General features: G+C 45.7%; 1 protein-coding gene across 1 annotated transcript in view; it reads right to left on the bottom strand.

The window, feature by feature from the left end:
• LOC140421029 (uncharacterized) overlaps positions 1 to 22,666 on the bottom strand; it is a 278,045-nt gene extending 255,379 nt beyond the window's left edge. The window contains exons 1-3 of the mRNA XM_072505325.1: positions 22,187 to 22,666; positions 10,709 to 10,834; positions 3,417 to 3,578 (exon numbers count right to left, since the gene is read on the bottom strand). Of these exons, the coding sequence (XP_072361426.1) occupies positions 3,417 to 3,578; positions 10,709 to 10,834; positions 22,187 to 22,249 (351 nt within the window). The 5' untranslated portion in view covers positions 22,250 to 22,666. The remainder of the gene's footprint in view (positions 1 to 3,416; positions 3,579 to 10,708; positions 10,835 to 22,186) is intronic.
• Positions 22,667 to 23,181: the final 515 nt, after the last annotated feature.

The raw sequence follows: 23,181 nt of genomic DNA, 5'->3' as shown, positions 1-23,181 counted from the left end.
TCGCAGAGTTTTTAAATACTGACTAGTCCACTGACGCTAAGCAGTCCCATAGGAGATCATCCAATTCCTCAGACCAACATTGCACGACTTTCTTAGGTGGATTCTCCCACTTCAGTTTTTGCTTATAAGCCGGGAGCAGGAGCACAGCCTTGTGGTCAGATTTGCCAAAGTGTGGGCAGGCGATAGAGCGGTACGCATGTTTGATATCTGTGTCGTAGTGGTCCTGGATGTTTGGGCCTCTGGTGCAACAGGTGGCGTGTTGGTGGTAACTTGGTAGTATGCTCTTGAGCTTGGCCTGATTGAAGTCCCCAGCCACGATGAACAAGGCCTCAGGATGTTTCGTTTCAAGGCTATTTGTGGTGGTGTATATTTCGTCCAGTGCGATTGTCACGTCCACATGGGGTCGGATGTAAACTCGCGTCAGGATAACGGAGCTGAACTCCCGCGGAAGGTAGTAGGGGCATTTTAGCGTCAGGTATTCTAGGTCTGGGAGCAGAAACGCGCCAGTGTTGCGACCTCTAGGCACCAGGAGGTTATCTGCTAATTTCCCAGTTAGGAGGCAGACTCCACCTCCCCTAAATCTACCTGGATCTACACTTCCAAGTGTAGATCCAGTTAGCTTTTCAATTAGTTGAGCATGTCTGCCTCAACCACTAATCCAGGCTGAAAATTCCAAACACCTACCATCCTCCAGGTGAGAGTCTTTCTAATATCCCCTCTAACTCTTCTACTAATCACCTTTTATCTGTATCCCTTAGTAATTGATCGCTCCTCTAAGGAAAACAAGTCTTTCGTGGCCACTATCTAGGTCCCTCAATTTTGTACACCTCAATCAGTCTTCTTTGTTCAAAGGACAAAAATCCTACCTCCCTAATATTTCCGAATAGCTGCAATTTTCATGCTCTGACAACATTATTCTCCTCTGTACTCTCTCCAGAGCAATTATGTCCTTTCTGTAATGTGGTCACTAGACATGTACACAAAATTTCAGTTGTGGCCTAAACAGCATTTTGTACATTTTCAGCACTGAAGCCCTGCTTTTGTACTTTATACCTCGTCCAATAAAGGAAAACATTTCATACGCCTTCTTCACCACCATCCCTACCTGTCCTGCCACCTTCAGGGAGCTATGAACATGTACTCTCACTACCTCTATCCCACTCAACATCCTTGTTTATTGGGTATTCCCTAGCTTTGTTGGCCCTCCCCAAGTGTATTATCTCACATTTCTCCAGGTTGAATTCTAATTGCCACTTTTCAATCCATTCAACCAAACCATAGATATCATTCTGGAGTCCACCGCTTTCCTCTTCACTATCAATTAAATGACCGATTTTTGGTTTATCTGCTAATTTCCCAGTTATGCCTCTCACAGTTAAGTCCAAATCATTGATAAATACCACAAACAAAAAGGGACCCAACGTGGAGCAGTGCAGAAAGCCACTGGAAACCGCTTTCATTTCGCAAAGACATCTGTTGATCCTTACCCTTTGTTTCCTGTCACTGAACCAGTGCGGTTGACTCAACTGCCCTTGGAAATTGCTTAACAAGCCATTCAGTTTAAGGGCAATTAGGGATGGACAATAAATGCTGGCTTAGCCAGCAATTCCCACATCCTGTAAATGAATTGAAAAATGTATCCTCACATGTAGAAAGATGGGAGGGAATGCCAGGTGGAGGGGGCTGTCAGACCTTAACTCGGTTGATGATAGTTTCAGCCAAATCACGAGACTGTAGTTCCAACAGAATAATGCAGTGAAAAGGTCGAGGTTTTCATAAGCTCAGGTCGAGTACGCTACTGTGTCTCACTCCTCCGGTCACTCAAAAAGTTGCATATTAACAATATATTGCATTAAAGCAACACGGCATAAGTACTGTGATATAGCCTCGGTCTGCAGAAATTCTTTATTGTCCCAATTTTAAAAACTTGTTCCTCTTCTTTTCATACATTATCTCCAGACTTTGAGTAAAATTCCAATAAGTTGAATCCCAGGGGAACTGCCTCCAAATCAATGTTAAGTGGAACGTCATAATAGTCAAGGAGACCCTGTTCCCACATGAATGTGCTTCTATGTAACCCTATTTCAAAAACAACAGATACAAATGAAAAACAGTAAAGAACTAAATGTCTGAAAATGTCTTTATTCAATTTGTTTACCGCTTACAATGACCTGACCTTGCAAAAGGATGGGGCCTTGCACTGAAAAAGGCCTGAAATTAGCTCTGGAACCATTCTGTAGTCTTTTTCTGTTTATCGTGCTATTTTTGGATCTGCACAATACAGCCTACCATATCGTCAATACAGTCAAACATGTTTTCGGTGTTTACTTACTGTAGAGAATGCCTATTTGTCAAACTATTCTAAGATGTTCTTACTGTGTTTCATAATAGGGGATATACTCGATGGTGGACTCTCCCACTCCTTCGTGATGTTCGTTTTCTACTTTGTGCCACAGTTTTCCCAATTGCTGCATCAACTTCACCTTTTCCACAATCAACAACACTTTCTACTTTCTCACAGGTTTGGCCAAGCTTGTAAATTTTGCATTTACACAGGGAGAATTTGAAGCCAAATGATGGATTATCCACCATTATTTTGTCCTCGTGTGTGATCTAACTCTGCTCCGATTGGTCAGCACTGTCATATGAGTCGTTTAGACAGATTTGGCTAATCCAGGGTAACCAGTGCAGAATGTCAGTTTATCACATCTTTGAGATATTCATTTCCAGCAGGAATGGCTGTTGACTTCAATGTAATGGAAATTTCATGTCATTGAGTTTAACTCATCATTATTTCACAGTAATTTCACTAAAGCTTTAGTTGCTTGTCCTCTATCATCCACCTTCCATCAACTTCAATTCATCCAAAACTCTTTTGCTCATACCCAATTCAAAAACAAATTCCCACACATTATCATTCCTTTCTTCCAATCAGCAGATTGCAGATTCTTGGATTCCTCCTGGAACTCCTTACCTCCCCTAACCATTTCTTCCTTCTAATTTTCAGGTTTTCAAAATCTAGGCTTAATGCCATATAATCACTAACTCCTGATGTACATCACTTTCTCTTGAGTTTTGGCTTTTTGGCTTGTTCTATCAGTTTTAAAAAGGTGAAGCAAATAAAAGAAACCTTTTTGATATTATGAATTAATGTCATTCTTCAGGTCATGTAAGCCTTTATTGTCCTGACCAATATTTATCCCCCAACCACAGCTTCTGCATAGCAATCTGTCACAAGCAGCAATGAATGTTTATATATGACTTGTTATCCCATTACCCCAATCTTCCTGTCCAGAGTCAAATATAAAAGGAAACAATTGACACACAGCGCACAACAGGTTACACTATTAAAATTTTCAAACTTGTCACTTTCCACAAGGTACACTTAGGATTTAAAATTACACTCAATTAATTACCTTATTGTTTTCTGTGATAAGCCCCTGATTTTTTAACTTTTTCAGTATGTCTTTACGCCTGTAGTAGCCACTCAAATAAGGATCATGAAGACTTTGGTAATTGAGTTTTAACAGATGCAAATTGGGATCCGTGAGATTGAACTCACTAGATGGCTGATGAAGCTGAAATGAAGACATTTTTAGGAGTTACGTATCATCATGAACACTGAACCCTTTAACTCAGGTGAAACAAAACATTCTGAAAAGGAGGATGGTGAAGTCATGCTGAACAAATCAGCTTGGAGACATGCCCATGTGATCTGGTTGCCATAGGGGGAGAAACTAAAACAGAAACCCATTGAAGTGTCGGATGTTAATTTTAACACCTTTTCACAGTATCTCGCAGAAAACGAACAGCTGATGTTTGAGACGCAGAGACAAAACAGCTATTGACGTCTGGAAGCAGACGAATCATTTTGCATTAACAATCAAGTAAGATGCTTATAGGATTTTACTTTCTGTTCAGAAGGAACGGTACAGAACAGTAGGAGCTCTTGGAGATTTAAGGAACAGTGAGTCACAGAGGCGTGCCTTGCTGGTGATAATTGGATCCAGAAAACTCAAGAGTGAGTGGATCTATTGTTGAAGGATACTGGACGTTTCGGCCGGGCATGGCAGGGAGAAGCGAATCTGCTGGACAACTCGGATTGACTGCGGGACTATTCCTGTAATGCTTCCTGTCTGCAAGTAAAAATGTTTTGGAAGATGTATTTTGATTGTATTAGTTAGTTCATGTGAAAATACCTTTTCTTTAATTTGATGTATTAGTTGCCTGTTGGGAGAACCATATCTTCACTAACTGTATTCTTCTTTCAAAACATGGAAGGACTAGGTATTATTTAAACACTTGATTTTGTTTTTTAAAAAGTCATAAGTTCACCTTGGACTGCCAATAAGCTTGCCTTTTCGAGGAAATCACATGATTTCAGCTTCCTGATCAGTGTGGTACTTGGGGGCAACCTGCTTATTTGATTGAACTGCAATTATTTTAATTGATGAGGGGGGAAAAACTGGTTTAAAAACAAAGGCTAGTTAGTGATTTACTGCAAATCACCCAAATGTGGAGCTTTAAGATTTAAACCTGTTGTTTTGAATGCGGTCTGAGAAATAAGCCAAGGAAGAAGGCTGCCCTAACTTGCTCTCTCCCTTCCTTAGCTGAAATTGGGTACGAGATATCTCCCCGTCAGAGAATCCTCATCTGTGGATATAACTTTGAAAACCTGCAAAGTTGAGAACTGATCCAGCTCTATATTCTCCACACTGAAGCTCCTTTTATGGGAACCTGCAAATGTCTTCATATGAGGGAGCTACAGATCGACATCCAAAGTCCATCTCTGCAGATTTCTTGGGCTGGATTCTCCATTTCTGAGACAAAGCGTTGACGCTGGCGCAGAATTCGTGGACTTCCACGACAGCAAAACTGGCACCGCACCTAAACTGATTCAGCTCCTGTTAAGGGTCTAGCACCAGCGCCATGTGGAACACAATCAATTCCAATGAGCGCTGCGGAATTTGAGGGTCCAAGACTGACATCATGGGGGTGGTCGGCGGCCCGGAGGAATGGGATGTCACCTGCAGGCGAGGAAGTGAGACCCAGCTGAGTTGAGGTTCCCCATGACACATGTCACAGGACAGGGTTGCTGCCTGTCAAAGGCAACCATGTGCCAAAGCCACCTGGAAATTGCAGTGGCACTACTGAGCGTGGCTCAGTCACAGTGGGCCATGGCTGGGAATATTGCGGCATTGCCGAGGCACTGGCCGACATGGTGCAGACACAGAGAGAGGTGGCCCAGTCCCAGAGGGAGATGGCCCAGAGGTGGTGACACAGTCAATGGGTGATGTGGCGCAGTCCCAGATGGAGATGGTCCACTTCCTGTGCTCCATGGCCGCGAGCATGCAGACCCTGGTCGAGACCAGAGCGGGCCTTCAGAACTGGGAACGCCAGATAGTGGGGAAGCCTCAGGGGTTAGCTCAGCTCGCACCCCCATTTCATGGAGTAGCCTGGAGGCCATTGGGCAACCCGAGGGAGGAGGAACAGATGGGGCCCGTGCCAGTGACTCCCGCAGAGGATGTGCCAGAACACTGCAGCACCTCGGACTGCACCCTCCCCTTCCTTCTGTCCCTGGTGCATCTGGTGGGCAGTGGACAGAACAGGCAGCACCACACCACCTGGGACACCCGAGCAGCAGCCCATCCAGCTCGCTCGCCCCAGAAGACACGCGCAAATGGGGACCCAGGTCTCAGGGTGGGAATTCCAGAAGGACGCCTCCACTCCTGCTGTACCGTCTGGGGATCCACCAAGATGTAGCATTAATGCCTGTATGCCAGAAAGTTACACACTAGTTCAGTTGGCACGGGTGCAGGCACAATTTAGTTATAGGGGCTAGGGAACAAATCTGTACATACGTTGTTATATTAAATACCTGTTCACACGGTTACAACTTGCCTCGGTCCTCGGTCAGATGGGTGTGAGGAGTGGGGGGGATGGATGGATGTATGGAGGGGATGTGGATGTTGGTGGGGGGGGGGGGGGGGGGGGGGGGAAAGAGTGGCCGGAAGTTGGAAGGGTGGAATGGCCTGACGTTGTGGGTGGGCTCAGCTTGGCTGGCCGCACCCTCCCCCCCCTCCCCCGACCGTCCCTACCACCATCACCACAGGGATTTGATGGGGCTGTGTGATGGAATGGCCAGCTCGCATGCAGGGATCATCACCCAGGTGGACGGTGGAAAATGGTACTGTGGGCAGGAGTTAGATGTTGTCAAACGATACGGAGCACCTTAGCTCATTGCAGAGTGGGTTGTCATCATCCTCCATCCCAAACCCTGTGTTTCCGCCAAGACCCGCACCTCCTAGTGCAGCAAGTATGTATCACAGAGGGGGTTGCAGGGGGGGTTTGTGAGGGGGCAGATGCTGTGTCCATGCCCCTGGTCAGTTTGTGAACCTGGAGGTGATCAGAGCGTCCCGTGCATGTTGGCCCTGGCGCACACGTCGTGCGGCCTCCCATGCCTGCCCGCGCTCCACGTCCTGCCCATCCTCCCCCTCTCTCGCACCCTCCTTGTCAAATGGGGACAGGCATTCATGCTCCTCCCCCAGGACGTCGGCCCTCTGCTGCACTAAATTGTGGAGGATGCAGCAGGCCGCCACGATGCAGGAGACCCTCTCCACATCATAATGGAGGGTCCCTCCAGAGCGGTCCAGGCACCTGATCCGTATCTGCAGGAAGCCGAGGCACCGCTCGATCATGCCCTGGTTGCTGTATGGGCGTCGTTGTGGCGGGTCTCGGCGTTGTCTGTGGCCTTCAGATAGGCGTCATCAGCCACAATCGCAGTGGATAATCCCTGTCACCCAGGAGCCACCACTCCAGCCGGGGGGGGGGGGCGGTCTGTGAGATCCCAGTCAGGTCCCCACATGGCGCCTAGAAGGACCGCACCGCGTAAAGGTTCAGGGTGACCCTTCACCTCTCAGCCACCGGGAGTGGGTGTCCTCCCCCATTCCCCTGCGGTGCAAGGTGTGCTATGATCTGGCAGATATGTCGCATTGTCTGCCTGCTCAGCCGAAGTCTTCGACGGCGTGCCCGGCCCAACAGGTCCTTGAATGACAGACGCTGCCAGTACACACGAGGCCTCATGCGGTGCCTCCTTAACATCCCCTCCTCCTTGGCCTGTTGGGCAGACGGCGCTCCATCCTGAGCGGCTGGCTGCCTATTATCCCTCTGAGGCACACTCCAATGCTGCATGCTCCGTTGCCTCCTCCTCCTCAAGCAGCGCCAGCTCATACAGCCACAGGGCACCCCCTAGGGCTATGGCAACCAGCAGGAAGTCCACTATTGCTGGTTGAATTCCAATATCCATTGTCTGCAAGGGGTGAAAGGTTAACATGTTAGCATGGTACATACCCCTGCGCCCAACCAGGTCCTGGACTGGGTTACATGGTAGCCCCGGTTGGCACAGAGAATTCCCCCCTGCCGTCCACCCTCATGTCCCCTTCCCCAGCCTTGCACCCCTGGCCCCATCGGTGGCCAGGACCATGGAGGCCTTGGGCCCTTGAGCCTGTCCCTGATGCCAGGGGTACCGTCAGCTGGCACTGCCCTTGCCAGCAGTACACTCCATGGTCCCCGCCTGGACCCCCTGTAGGGGCCACAGTGGCCGTTGTTTTGAGTGGGCGACAGGTGGCGGCCAACTAGGTGATGGGGGTGTATGATGGATGGTGGGGTGCGGGGCCACCCATACGGCCAGTGTTACTCTGCAGAACCAGGGGACAAGGTGGGTGGTATATGAGGTGCGCAGCAAGATGGTTGCTTTGCAGACTCCGGTAATGACGGTCCGTGCTTAGACAGTGCCCCAGTCCCATGGGGGGTCACACCAGCCACACAGCTCGTTCTCCCGTCGCCTCCACCTCCCCGTCTTGGCAGGGCCTCGCCCACACCAGTGTCTGGCCTGGCAACCCACGGGTGCGCCTCCCTGAGTCCTACCTCCTCTCTCATCAGTCACAACACCAGTTTCACGATTTTTGAAAGCATAACTGAACCGCACCGTCGGGAATTTGGCCCATCGGAGGTGGAGAATACTGGGTCGGGCCCATTAATGATATTCAAACGGTGTTTACCATTCCAGACTGCATTGACGCCACTGTCGAGGTAACAGAAAGTTGTGATTCGGCGTCAACTCGGCATCTGCCACGATTTTGGTGGTGGAACGTATTCGGGTTTCGCGATTTCGCCGTCAGCCAGCAGAGAATCCCGCCCCTTATCTGTTTATTCTTTTTTGTGTGCGCATGAGGCTGGGGTATTTTTCAAAAGGGATAGATCGTTATACTTCCAGAGTACAATTGGGTGTTTACCAGTTCCAACAACTAGTCTGAAAAAATAAATTTTGTTTTATAAGTGTAGTATCTCTTCGTTTTTCTCCCAAAATAAGGTAACGAGTCTGATTGATTGGAGGTGTCCAAAACATCATTTTATTGCTAAATATTCACTTAATACACTTGCATAAGAACTGAATCAAAACTTAGATCAAAATAATACGTAAACTTCTCAAGACATAGGGAAAAAGCGTGAAAGCTTAAACATAAGAAAAATGTAAAGAAAATACTTTGAAAATAAAATTGATTTCAACAGATGCTTCAAGAATTCTGGAAAGCTAGAATTTTGTTCAAAGATTAATCAAACAATCATATTCTTAGGTAAATCCTTATCTATAGTTTAGTCCCTTACTCATTTTTCATTGGTTTTAACTCTCTTTTGGTTTAAAAAAAATAAAATTTAGAGTACCCAATTTTTTTTTCTCCAATTAAGGGGCTATGGGGATGAAACCCATGCAGACATTGGGAGAATATGCAAACTCCACACAGACAGTGACCTGGGGCGAAGTCAAACCCGGGTCCTCAGCGCCATAGTCAGCAGTGCTAACCACGGTTGTAAGTTAATTAATGTTTGATCTCTGTTGAATTTAGTTTTTTAGTTACAGTAGAAGTCTTAAATCATTATATTTTTTATTCTTTAGATCTTTTGGAAGTTATTGGTCTCGTTTGGGATCATAACAGCCTTGGAGACGATTCATTTTCTGAGGTACAAAATTAAGTGCAAAATGCCTTGTTTTGAGATGTGGCTGTGTGATGAAATGGATTTGAGTGAATTTATGATCTTCTTGCAATCACAATTACAGGCAAAGCTGAGCTCTTCAAGGCTAGATTAGTCAATAGGTGTTGTGGCGGGGGTTGCTGCCATGGGGATGTAAAGCATTTTAGACCATAGAGTGCTTCTGAGTGTATTACTAACATGGAGATACAGAGTCAACATTATAAAGCAGAAAATCAGCAAATGCCCCCCCCCCCGGAACTTCCTTGGCTTTTTACCAAAACAATGTTAGATCGCCAAGAAAGAACAAACCAGCAGGAGAAACAAAGGGAATATAAAGAGTGTCATGGGAGTGTCCCTTTAAGGAAGGTTTTTGTCTTATCACATGGCTTCAGTGATGTCATTTTGTGGGTGGAGCTGAGCTGTGGCTGAGGTTTGTTTTACTTTCGCATACAGTTTTGACTGCTGTGGACCACAGACAGAGAAAATAAGTGTTTAGAACATAGTTTAGGCCTGTCTTGCTCTATTTTCATTTTAAATATCAGTTCCAGTGAAAAAAAACATTGATTATAGCTACCTGCTTTGGTAACTTAAAATATATAGTTTGCTTTCCGGAAGGGTTTAAACCTGCTGGTGAGACGGGGTCAAAATCTCAGGGAAAGCCAGTCTTATTCAAGTGAGAATACAGAGTGCCGGGCCACACCCTTGAAAAGGAGTTTTTGGTTTATGGGATTTTGTTTTTGAATTGGAACAGTTATGGGGGGAATTCATTAAGTGTTATACATAGATTACTGAAGCTGTGGGGTGTCTTTATGTTTGTAATTTATAAAAATTCTTGCTGTGTGTATATATATATGTTAACTAAGTTCTTAGCATAACGCTTGTTTTGATTAAAGTGTCTAGGGAATCTGTTGAATCACACCAGAAGGGAAGGCTCTTGTGCTCATCCTAGCCAAATTCAACATACAGGTTGTAGGTCAGGTGGACTTCATAATATACTTTGGAGTTTCTAAATCCTGGCCCATAACATTAGACAGGGCACAAAACAGGCATAGAGATCCTAATGCGGGATTGCCCTATTGCTTACAAAAACTTTGTGCTGCATGCTAATTAAATGATTGCAATGCAGTCAGCACTAAGCATGCTGTTGAATGGCTATGTAAATGAGCAGAGGTGCAGAATTACAGAATCGTGAGAGACTAGCATGACTTAAACTTATCCTGTGCTACTTAAAGACGGTCTGTACATTTTTAACATGAGATGCATTTTATCTGCAACAGGTGCTGGATGTCATCCTCAAGGTGATTTTTACCTGGGAAATGTTCAATAATAACAAAACAATTCAACAGGTGTCTACAAGGTTTTCCGGCATTGCACTGGAGGCCTTGGTGCAGGAGATTGAAAGGAGGGGCGATGTCATCTACATATAAGGGATCAGGTAGCCCTCCAGAAAAATTTTGAGAAGGCAATGGAATCAAATAGCCATGGTAGTCAATGCCAGGAGTCTAGCCCGGAGGACCAGGAAGCAGTGTAATAAAACATTCAACAGCATCACACTAGTGATCAAGGTTAGTAAATTTACCTTCAATGGCCATATCCGACCAACTTGGCTTGTCTGCCAATGATTAGGTTTGCAAGTTCTTTGAAAATGAATTAGATTTTTACTTTTATAGCTTACCTTTTCACCCAGGTTTGTTGTGTACAGCAAAACTCCACTACCAGGAAGTAAGGGTAACTTAGCCCCTAGTGGCAAATTCAAAAGTTCTTTTGATCCTGCCCCTACGATTGCTTTACTGCCTATACACTGTAGGTCAAAAAAGAATATTTGAGTTGATTTATATATAGGCAAGATGAACTTGTGCTTTGGAACTTGAGACACAGTATTACAATTAGTATAGATCAGAGGTGTAACTGTGTTAATAGTTTCCTTATGTCTGTTTCACTGTAATTCATCAACAATAATCATGAGCTGTTCAGAGATGCGCTCCCACTGTTGTGTTCCAGTGATATGAAAATCGCTTATTGTCACAAGTAGGCTTCAAATGAAGTTACTGTGAAAAGCCCCTAGTCGCCACATTCCGGCGCCTGTTCGGGGAGGCTGGTATGGGAATTGAACCGTGCTGCTGGCCTGCCTTGGTCTGCTTTCAAAGCCAGCGAATTAGCCCTCTGCTAAACAGCCCCTGATATTAACCGTTGCCTTTTGTGCTTTTCATAGTAACTTCATTTTTTAATATTGCATTGACGCAGTGTTATCATACTGAGACATTTAAAAGTGCTTCACCCAATGTTACTTTTAGAAACAAATTTTCTGCCCATGGACTATGAAGTGTTTGAGAAACCATTGTTTTGAAATGCAATGACTTGTGCAAGTGCAGCTTGCCATTCTCAAACCAGTAACAACATAACTGATAAGTCAATCAGTGTTTTGGTTGAGTAAGGAGTGTTGGCTAGGTCACTCTGGTTACTCTTGGTTCTTCTTCAATAGCACCATGGGATTGTAATTTCATTATCTGATCTACTAGAACTGGCAGATGCAGCCTCAATTTAACATTTTATCCAAAAAATTACATTTCCAAAAATATAGCCTTTCTTAGCACTGAATTTGTGGAATAATAATGATCATGAATACAAAAGCCCAGGCAGAATAATTTTATTACAAAGCACTTAGTAGACTTTTAAGAAATCTCATGCTACCCATCTCCTGCTGTCAATTTAGTGACGTTCAGTCTGTGTCGATTGTTACAAATATGAGATTTATAAGATTTTTATGTTTTCGATCAATAATTGAGCTGTGCCTTTAAGTGGAGAGAAGAAAACAGAAGAGTCAAAGTTTAAAACAGCCTGCTTGTCAGGATACTGTATTCTTAGGCTTTGTGTTTGCGAGAAGGAGAAGCCAGACTCTTTGGCACTACGTAGATGTGAGGAACCGATTTTGAAGGGAATCAGTTTGATTGGTTAACTGGCAAACAATGAGTTGGCCAGGAACAGTGTTCGGCCTGATAACAGTCAGCGACTGGTTCCTTTTTTTCCTGAGAAAGCCTTCCAGAAGTGATTAGACCTCAGAAGTTAAGGGCGCTGTTTTCGTCCTCTGCAGGTAGAAGCTGAAGATCTTTTAAGTGCATCAAAACCAGCAGTTTGTTGCTCTTCAGGGGCTGAAGTAAAATAACTAATCTATTGTTTTAAAAGCAGTCTGTGTCCAGCATATACTTTGCTGCGAACCTGAAATGATTCTCAGTCTGCAGGGGAGGTAGACAACGTTGCCTGAAAAGATCATATCAAGCCTGGAAGAAAGGAAGCACCGAACCAAAAGCCTGAATGTAAGAAAGACATTGACAGGAAATAATCCTTGTGAATCAAAGATACCTATCCTTTTATTTAATTAACATTTTATTTCCCTTTCCCCCACCATTTCAGCAATGAGGTCAGCAATTGAGACCATGTGGCCCCCATAAGGGGAATGATGGATAAGGTGGAGGGACAACTGGAGGCGCAAGGAGCAATGATCCGGGACCTGGAAAAAGCAGCTACCGAGCAGGACACGCGGATTGCCTCGTTCGAGGTAGAGATATGGAGGTTGACCGCAACCCAAAAGACACTGAAGGGAAATGAAGACGACCAGGAGAACAGGTCCAGGCATCAAAATCTCTGGATCTTCAGACTACAAGAGGGTTCAGAAGGTAGGAGCCCAACACAGTTTCTGTTGAAGATGCTCAGTAAACTGGTTGGGGAGGAGAGCTTCACCAAACACCCAGAAGTCGAATGGGCCTACAAGTCGATCTGCCGAAAATCAAAATCTGGGGAACCACTGCGGGCAATCATCACAAAGCTGCACAGGTACAAGTACCAAGGAGCAGGTCCCGAACTGGGCGAGGAGCCATGTGGTTGTGTAAGTGGGAATGACACACCATCCAGAATATCAGGACATTGGGTCCAACCAAGCCAAACACAGGGAGAGTTCATTGGGGCCAAAGCTGCACTCTATAGAAACAAGGCGAGTTTCAGCATGCTTTATCCAGTGAAACCTTGAGCCACATACAAGGATAGGAATGACTTCTTTAGTATGCCAGAAGAAGCCAATGATTTTGTGCAGAAGAGCAGACTTAGGAAGAAATAATTGGGACCACATCATGCCTGATCGTGTTTTTGGGCCTCACTCGCCCATATCAGTTGGGGCAGTTCCATCCCTGCGACCTATGCCTTGTGGAGCAGCCCCATTGACCAGCGAGGCAAGGAGGGGACTGGTGTTCCCCCGCTAGCCCCAGACAGGGGAACAAGGGAACGCCAAAGAGGGATGGCAAATGGCTGGGAGGGAGGGGGGGGGGGGGGGGGGGGGGGGGGGGGGAGAAAAAGAGGTCAGACGGATCAAGACCAATTTCCAGGGGGGCCACCATACTAGCAGATAAGCTGGTGAACGGGAGTAAAATGTGGGAGGGGCCGCAGTGGATCTCACAAAAGGATGGGAGCGCCTGGCGGGAGAGGGGACAAATGTTCGAAGGGTAAAGGGGAGGAGGACCGATGGGGAGATCGCAAGAGCGGAGGGGTTCAGATTGGGGGAGGGGTAGGGTGGAATGTGGTCACGCAGGTCATACGTGAACATGGGGCGGTGGGATAGTGGAGGCGGCAATCTTGAACCCAAATCCGAAATGCAGAGGCTTGTCCACGAGGCAAACATGGTTCACCCCATAGGAGGGCAGGGACAGGAACCACCCATCAGTCACCTGGAAGGTGAGGGGACTCGACAGCCCAGTCTTCACCCATCTACAACGCCTGAGAGCCGACATTATATTCCCCAGGAGATGCACCTTAGAGCGAGGGACCAAACGAGGGTGAGGAAAGGCTGGGTGGGACAGGCATATCAGGCATGCTTTGACACAAGGGCAAGGGGGGTAGCAATATTGTTCAATAAAAGGGTAGCCGTCACAGCGACGAACATGGTGGCAGACCTAGGGAGACTGTACATAATGGTTCGTGGGGTCCCAGAACGGGCACTGGTGGTATTAGTAAACGTATTAGTAAAAGTTGTTTCCAAACTGGGACAACACCGAGTTCGTCAAAAAGACCAGGGCAAATATTCCTGACTTTGGCTTCCACCAACTGATCATGGTAGGCGACTTTAACTGCATACTGGACCGAAAGGAAGATGGTCCTGGCGAAAGAATTGACCATCTTCATGGAACAGATGGAGGGGATCCGTAGAGGTTCAACCACCTGAGGGAGAAGTTGTTCTCTATCTTCTCACACATCCATAAAACCTACTCCCAGATAGGCATGTGTGTGGTAGGAAAGTTGGTGCTTCTAGGGGTAGTAGGGGCGGAATAGTCCGCAAATAGTAATTGTGGACCACACACCAACACCACCCCCCTGATGGAGGCTGGAACACAGCCCTCCGCGTCGAAAATGTTTTTTATGAAAGGATGACATGAGCCATCGACAGATATGCAAGCTGTAACTGGAATGGAGAGATCTCACCCTCCACATTCTGGGAGACACTGAAGGCAGTGGTCAGGGAAGAAATAATAATGAATAGGGCTCATACAGACATGGGGGGGAAAAGGTGGCCAAGAGGCAGCTGATCAACTCCATACTGGAGGTGGATAGGCAGTAGCCCATGGCCCCGAACCTACTAGCGGAGAGGAAAAAAAACTAGAAAATGGAATTCAACTTGCTCTCCACTGGGAAACCAGTGAGCCAGCTCTGCCAGTCATTTTATAAATACGGGGCCAAGGCCAGCCGCATTCTGGCACACCAGCTAGGGAAACAGGCAGCCACACAAGAGATAGCGCAGATCAGGAACGAGAAGGAACAGATGTTCACGGCCCCAGAACAGATCAACGGAGCCTTTGCGGCCTTCTATCGGAGACTGTAAACGTCCGAGTCCCTGGAGAAAAGTAGTTCCTGGACGGTCTGTACTTCTCAGCCATGGAGGAGGAAAAGGGGCAGGGATTGGCCAAGACAGAACGGGACGCAAGGTATAAGCATACGCTGAGTATTGGAAAACATTGGCTGCATGATGAGCCAATGAGGTTAGAAAATTGGGTCATTCTGCCTTTTGTGATTTTGGAGCGGATCTGTCAATAGGGAACAAGGACATGAACCTTGCCTCGTATACACGTGCAAGGGGGGGAAAACGTGCAACTTCTGGATCATTTCTTTAGCGTAACCCATGGGAAGAAGTTCGCAGATGCAACACCATGAGTTGGGACTCAGTGGCCAAGACCCTGCAGAAGAAAGAATCTGGCCAGTTCTTGTATGGTGTCATTATCTATTTAAATGTCCAAAGCTGTGAGTATTGGGACAGTTGTAATCATTAGTAAAGCATAAGAATTCCATGCATAGTGTATTTAATTGAAATTTATTTAATAAAGGCATGTTGAATCAGAAGTTACAGTGTAGAGTGTTTGTATGATACATAAATTGTACAACCTCTTGTAAAAGTAAAGAGACCAATACGGTCAATAACCTGCTGGTGAAACTGCTGTACAGCGTTCCCATGGTGAGCGCACAGACACCACCAGCTCAGGCCATTTCCGGCTGCACAGACGCCATTGTCCTGCTTTCGCTCTGGCAATCGAACCACTGGCTAACGCGCTCAGATCAACGTGGGGTGGTGAGGCATTTAGAGAGGAGACAGGGTGCACATAGTCTCTGTCTATGCAGATGGCCTGCTCCTCTAAGTCTTGAACTCCCTAGCCAGCATGCGTAAGATAATGGACTCCTAAGGGAGTTCAGAGCTTTCATGGGATATAAACTCAACCTGAGCAAGAGCAAAATCTTCCCAGTGAACCCCCAGGGGAGAGGAACAGAGCTGGAAACGCTGTTGTTCAATCTGGCCAAAAATCAAGTTCAGATCCCTGGGGATCCAGATAGCCCACAACTGGACCCGACTCCATAAGTGGAACCTGCCGAATTGGTGGAGGAGAAGAGGGACCTGCAGAGGTGGGTCTCACTCCCGCTCTCTTGGACGGGGAGAGTGCAGACAATAAAAATGAACATACTACCAAGGTTCCTCTTCTGCACTCTGTAATGGTTGCGGGAGTGGTAATATGGATTGCATACTTCTATTGAGCCCTGGAATTGTTCCTGCTTCTGTGCTGCTGTTGCTGCTCCAGGCCTGTTCTCACTGCTGTATGTGAGCTTGTATCTGCGGCTCCAGCAACATTCTGACGTCTTGATGAATCTTCATTTTCTGCTTATAGAATCATAGAATGCCTACAGTGCAGAAGGAGGCCATTCAGCCCATCGAGTCTGCACCGATCCTCTGAAAGAGCACCTTATCTCGGCCCACTTCCCCGCCCCATCCCCGGAACCCCACCTAATCTTTGAACATTAAGGGGCAATGTAGCATGGCCAATGCATCCAACTGCAAATCTTTGGACGGTGGGAGGAAACCAGAGCACCCGGAGAAAACTCGTGCAGACACGACAATAACGTGCAAGCTCCACACAATCACCTGAGGCCGCAATCGAACCAGGGTCCCTGGCGATGTGAGGTGGCATTTCTGACCACTGTGCCACCGCAACGCCCTTTTGTCCTTCCTTCAAGGATCACTTTTCTTGCCAAGCCTGTACCTTGTTTTGAAGGTTCACTGGGGTCGTTTACTCACTGCCAACATGTTCCATATGTGGCCAGGGTTTAGAGGATTGTTTCTTCTTTCAAAACATGCTGCTAGAGATTGTTTTTCCTCAAAAGTCATTATTTCTTTATTTAAAGCATGTATTTACACATTTAGATCTTTACATGAGGTTGGAGGTTTTTCTCCTTCATGTGATCTGACAATTATTACATCAGCATCACGTATGATGCTATTAACCCTTTACATCTAAGATATCTTCCAAGGCTCAGATCTCAAGCAATGTTTTCTATTGACAGATGCAGTATATTGAGTTGTGTGCCTGGGCTCCAATCACTGGAATTAATGTAACATTAACACTGTAATGAAGTTACTGTGAAAAGCCCCTAGTCGCCACATTCCGGCGTCTGTTTGGGTACACAGAGGGAGAATTCAGAATATCCAATTCACCTGACAATACGTTTCTCGGGACATGTGGGAGGAAACCGGAGCACCCGGAGGAAACCCACGCAGACATAGGGAGAACGTACAGACTCCACCCAGACAGTGACCCAAGCCGGGAATCGAACCCGAGACCCTAGAGCTGTGAAACAATAGTGCTACCCACTGTGCTACCGTGCTGCCCACTCTTAAAGTGGGAATTGCAGAATATGCATTAATGCATGAAGCAAAAAAGGGGTAGGATCTTGGACCAACATGATGATTTCATCAAGTTTCCATTTGAAACGTGAGAGTGAAAGGTTATCAGTGGGAGGTGAAAATTTGGAGTTGAAGTTACAATCAGATCAGCCATGATCTTATTGAATGGTACAGCTGACATGAAGGGTCGAGTAGCCTACTCCTGCTCCTAATTCATATGTTTATATTTGTTGAAAAAAATGCCAACTTTTTATTAACCTTGAGGACACCCTGGGCAAGTGCACTGTCAAGTCCAGCCCCATGTGCCCTGGAGATACAACACAAGTGAATGAGCCAATAATTTGTTTAAAAATTCCCAAAACCTTTGGCGGCCCAATAATTAGTCACCATATTTGTAAGTTGAAACACAATTAGTGTTAATAACAAAATTAATGGTGAAATACACAGCAGATATAGTTCCTCCTGTTACTTGCCTCCCCACTCTCTACACACACGACAGATAAACATGGGGGCGGGGGGGGGGGGGGGTTAGTAAATCAAGAGACAAGTGTCCTTGCTTCAGATGTTGAGTCCTTGTAGGCTTTCTCCACAGTAAGCTTGGAAATCACAATCCTGATTTGCTGCCTGTACTCACAATATTCCTGGTGACAGAGTCCCTGTTTCATCAGGTTTTGCTCTCAGTTCATGGTCTGCCTTCAGACCCTGTTTTCAGGAATCCAACACCCACAGGTTTATTGGAGAGAGAGAGAGAGAGAGAGAGTGTGTGTGTTAACTGGATCCTTTATGGAGAGGCTGAGCGCAGCAGTTTTCTGGAAAGAATTTTCCCCCTCTGCTGCCAGAACCAAAAGTGAAACTAAAAATGGAACCTCCCCATGGCTCTGAAAAACATTCCAGAGGGATAATATCCAATCACACCTGTTACCAGGCAGAGTACAACCTTTTGGCCCAATTAATTGGCCACCAGCTACATCAATCAAGTCGAATCATCACTGAGGCCAGCCAATCTCCAATCACCAGTCTAAAATAGCACATCCTTCTGGATCATGCTGTTTGAATTAAAGGCATAGGCCATCCTTTCTTCTGTTTGAATTAGAATGGCAGGCTGCCTTAGAGATGCAAGTCCATAAATCATCCATGGATCAAAAATGTAATGGCAAGAATAAAAGAAAGTGGAAAACAAGGGAATGAACAAGGAGGAACAGGAAGTACCCTTACACAAATTACTTATTCGATAATTGTAATTTGGCTGATTCAATTAAATTATTCAATGCTGTATACAAGTTATTTGTTTTGAAATCATATTTGGCTGATTCCCTGTTGTGGGGTCTCTGTGTCTATTCGTATACCTGTAACGCCGTACCATATACCAAATAACAGAGATTCAAGACTGGCTCCTTGGGTTAAAAGCAATTTGCAACTTTTATTTTGTCAGCTAGTAGTTTCTATTTGTAATCTTCAATTTTCAAGTACAAAATTTAGGAAGTTCCGACTAGCCCTGCAGCAAGCTAATCAGAATGATTGTCTTTCGCAAATACAGATTGTTGAATTCAAAACACAATAACAGCTCGAAGTAATTTCTTCAAATCAAGATACACAGTACAAAAAGACTGCGCAGTTTAAAATAGAATAAAATAGCGGTTTTGCAAAGCAAGCAGATAGAATAGGTTTCAAAGATAGGTTGAATTGATTCTAGAATGGTTTTCCCATCCCGACACCTGAACTTTTAAGGAGATTACTATCTTTAAAGTGGTGTCCTTTTTACAGCTGTGATTGGTTTTAACTAATCTATAATTCATTTAATTTGGCCGAAGTGTCTGTCTGTCAAATGAAGAGATAAAAGATTTATGTATTTTTCCACTCGAAGAAAACCTTTCCCACCAAAGATTCTTACTATGGGGTAACTTGTTACCATGGACACAGAACTAGATCTTAGCCCAGCTCCCTCACACAAAAAGAGTCTTTCGGCCAGTTTGTCCTTGCAAATCCTAGCATTCTGCCTATCTGATCAATTCACAAGCAGTCAGCATTTTCTTTCTGTTATGGTTAATATATATAGATTTATAATTTTAGTTAATATGATTTCTTTAAATAATTTCTTCCTTTAACACTTTTTACCCATAATAAAAGATTGGTTTCGGTCACTCCCTTATCTATTCCAGCAAACTATAATTCTCATATTATTTTATAATTGCAAGAATATAAGAACATAAGAAATAATAACAGTGGACCACACAGTCCACTGAACCTGCTCCAATCAATACGATCATGGCTGATCTTGTGCTTCAACTTAATGTTCCTGCACAGTGCTGAATTCCCTGATTATCCCTGAATTCCCAAAGACCAAAAATCGGTCTATTGCAGCCTTAAATGTGTTCAACAATGGAGTATCCACAATCCTTCAGGGTAGTGAACACCAAAGATTCACAACCCTTTAAGTGAAGAAATGTATCCTCATCTCAATCCTGAATGATTAGCCCCTTATCCGAAGACCATGCCCATGTTTTAGGTTCCCCAACTAACAGAAACAATTTCTCGGAGTCCACTCTATCTGGATCCTTCAGAATTCCGTAGGTTGCAATAAGTTTGCCTCTCATTCTTCCAAACTCCAGAGAATAGAGGTCCAATTTACTCAGCCTCTCATTTAGGACAACCCCCTCATCCCAGTGAGCAACCTATTGAACTTTTGCTGCACTGCCGCCAATATCCTTTCTTAAATGTGGAGACCAAAACTTCACTGTCATCCAGATGTGGTTTCACCAAAGCCAGGTACAACTGTAGCAAAATGTCATTATTCTTGTACTCTAATCATCTTGCAGTAAAGGCCTACGTGCCATTTGTCTTCCTAATGTACCTGCTTGCTAACTTTGTGTTCCTTGGATCAGCATACCCAAGTCTCTTTAAACATCAACACTTATAAGTTTGCACCTTTCAAAAAAATATTGTTTTTTTAAATTCAGATGACCAAAATGAATAACTTTACACTTTCCTATATCATACTCCCATCTGCCACCTTGTTGCTCACTCACCTTGAAGCCTCTCTCTGTCCTCCCCCACAGCTTACCATTCCACCTAGCTTGGTATCACCACCAAACTTGGATACATTTATGTCCTCTGTCTCTTCATCTAACTGGTTTCCCCTTTATCTATCCTACTAGTTACATGTTCAAAAAACTCTTAATAAATTTGTGAAATAGGATTTTCCTTCGGTAAAATCAACATGGTTCCAAACATAGAATGCCTTTATAAGTGCATTGAGATTTCTTAAATAATAGATTCAAGCATTTTCCCAACAACTGATGTTAGGCTGACTGGTCTGTCTTTCAGTTTTCCCGATTTTTCACATTTTGACACAGAAACAGGCCATAGAGTACAACCAGTCTATGTTACCGGTTATATTCGCAGTAATCTTAATTTCTACATGAGCAATGCCTCCCCTATCCTTTTATTAGATGTTTCCTTCATCACTAGCTCTGCGAATACATTCCACAGCCTCACAACCCTTTCTGTGAATACAAACTTTCTCCTTCTTTCTGCCCTCGATCCCTTGTATTTTGTGAGATCCATGTTCTATCACTAGACCCCACATCCACTGGAATCAGTCTGTTCCATCTCTTCATAATTTTGAAGACCTCTATCATTTCACTACAAAAGTTCATCCCCAATTTAATTAAGAAAACTATTTATTCAGTGAGTTTAGGTTAAAACTTTTAATATGTTCATCTTGCAAATCTGAAAGATTTTGCATCAATGCCTCTCACAGCCTGTAGGAAATTAAGATTTTTTTTTTTTGCTGACAAGGAGGCCATTTCATTAATCTATCATAAACAATAACTATCAATGTGGGGGTTTGGCATTTCTCCTCCCAAGCTTGTGCTTTCCACCCACTTTGTATGAATTCATCATTACATCTCCATTTTTATATGTTGTACTTCTTGCTCTCATGCCCAGCATTCCATTTTATGACCTTGTCCATCAGAAGTGCTGCTCTCAATGTGTTGTAAGCTTGCATCACCAAATCATGGTACTTGTCCACCTTATCCAGCTTTACCCATTCACTGCATAATTATTTAAGAAAAATGCACCACCTCCTGTTAACAGTTGTTGAATTCCATTCGTCATTTTGTGCCGCATTCTTCCACCTTATCAATGTCCCCTCACGGGTTGGTTCCTTTGGTCTTCAGAATGACTTACTGTTGCTACCTGACGGTCAGTGCCATCGCTTTTGCCCCAGAAGCGAAGGGGCATGATGCAACCAACAATTCCCGCGAAACCAAGAGTAGAAGTAAACTGTGGCTTTCATCAACTAGAACAGTGCCTGCCTGCGACTGGTCTGCTAGTGAGAGCCACCTACGCGGCTACTGCTCTTTATACCTCCCATCAAGGAGTGGAGCCCACAAGGCACCAACATAATACATTACAGATAATAGCTTACAATGGTCCATAGGTGGAGCCCACATGGGCAACAGCGTGATACAGTTATATACATGGTGAATGGTTACTGCAATATGTTCACCACAGGGCACACCACCTCAAGATGGGTTGACAGCAGCCGAGGCTGAAGGGCCACCTCAGCGAAGCGTTGTCAACTTATCATCACAAAGAAAATATTCACCTGAGGAAGGAGCTGCGCTCCGAAAGCTAGTGATTTGAAACAAACCTGTGGGACTTTAACCTGCTGCTGTCGGACTTCTTACTGTGCCCACCCCAGTCCAACGCCAGCATCTCCGCATCAAAGAAAAGAAAAGGAGCATGGATTGGTTTCTCGGTGCTGGAACCATTCTTGCAGCACTGCAGTGGGCCTGGTTAACTTAGCTCCAATCTCCCGTCTTCAAGCAGAGAGAGACCCCCCCCCCCCGGGGCGTCGAGTGGCCCATCTGTCCCAATGGGCGTCAAAGGCGGGTGAAGGGCGGCCCTCCCTCGAATCATTTCCCCAGAATCAATACTCACGTCTCTCTCCTCGGCCGTGCGGAGGGCCGCATCCTTGGAGTAGGAGGACAGGTAGGCCTTCATGGCGGCGGGGGTGCGGCGCCGCGCACCGAGGGTTTGAGCGGGAGGACAGGGTTGGCGGGGAGGCGCTCGGCCTTCCTCGCATTCACTCTGAAAGTCTTTGGGCTGGGTTTGTGCGGCCCGCGTGCATCAGGCGCCCGTCTGCCCGTGCTCGAGGCGAGGCGTTCCCGCTGCAGTCGGCTTCTCGGTAAACTCGGGAGGACTCAGACGTGCCCACCGGCACTGGCCATATCCAATAATTAATAATTGAACAAATAGCGACCGACCCGTCGTTTGCCCCGTCACCATGGAAACGGCCGCCTAGCAGAAATATCGCGAGGCCTTGGCGCCCTCGGTAAACAATTCCTTAGCAACGAAAGTCAAAAGGTAAAAAGAGAAAGGCTTTCATTTCCTATATTAGGAGGGAGGGGTTCACAACCACCAGCCGTGTCCAAAGTGCTTCGCGGCCAGTTTTTGAGGCGCAGTCGCCGTTGTGATGTGGGAAACCAATTTGCCCCCCCCCCCCCCAGCAAAAAAAACGCAAACATGCTACGATGACCAGATAATCTGTTTTTGCGAAGTTGACTGTGGGATAAATGTTGGCAAGTTCCCCCACCCCCACATCTTTCAGATCCACCCGAGCAGGCTGTTGGGAGCTTTGGTTTCAATCCGACAGAGCAGCGCTCCCTCAGTACTGCAATTGGAGGTCCAACCTTGATTTTTTTGGGGGGGCTCAATGCCGAGTATGGGACTTGGAACCCGATTCTCCGTTGGTGGGATTCGCCATTTTGCCGGCGCCCAGGGGGTTTCCCGACAGCTTGGGGCTGGCCCACAATGGGGAACTCCATTGACCGGCCGGCATAACAGAGAATCCCGCCGGCGGGTTGGGGCAGAAATGTGGCGTGGCGGGCGGAGATCCGGCAAAGCAGAAAATTCCCCCAGATGCAAATCCACCA

The sequence above is a fragment of the Scyliorhinus torazame genome, chromosome 5 (genome assembly GCF_047496885.1).
Source record: "Scyliorhinus torazame isolate Kashiwa2021f chromosome 5, sScyTor2.1, whole genome shotgun sequence".
In the NCBI taxonomy this organism is placed as follows: domain Eukaryota; kingdom Metazoa; phylum Chordata; class Chondrichthyes; order Carcharhiniformes; family Scyliorhinidae; genus Scyliorhinus; species Scyliorhinus torazame.
The sequence above is the reverse complement of the archived record's forward strand: the minus strand, read 5'-3'. Positions and strand labels throughout refer to the sequence as shown.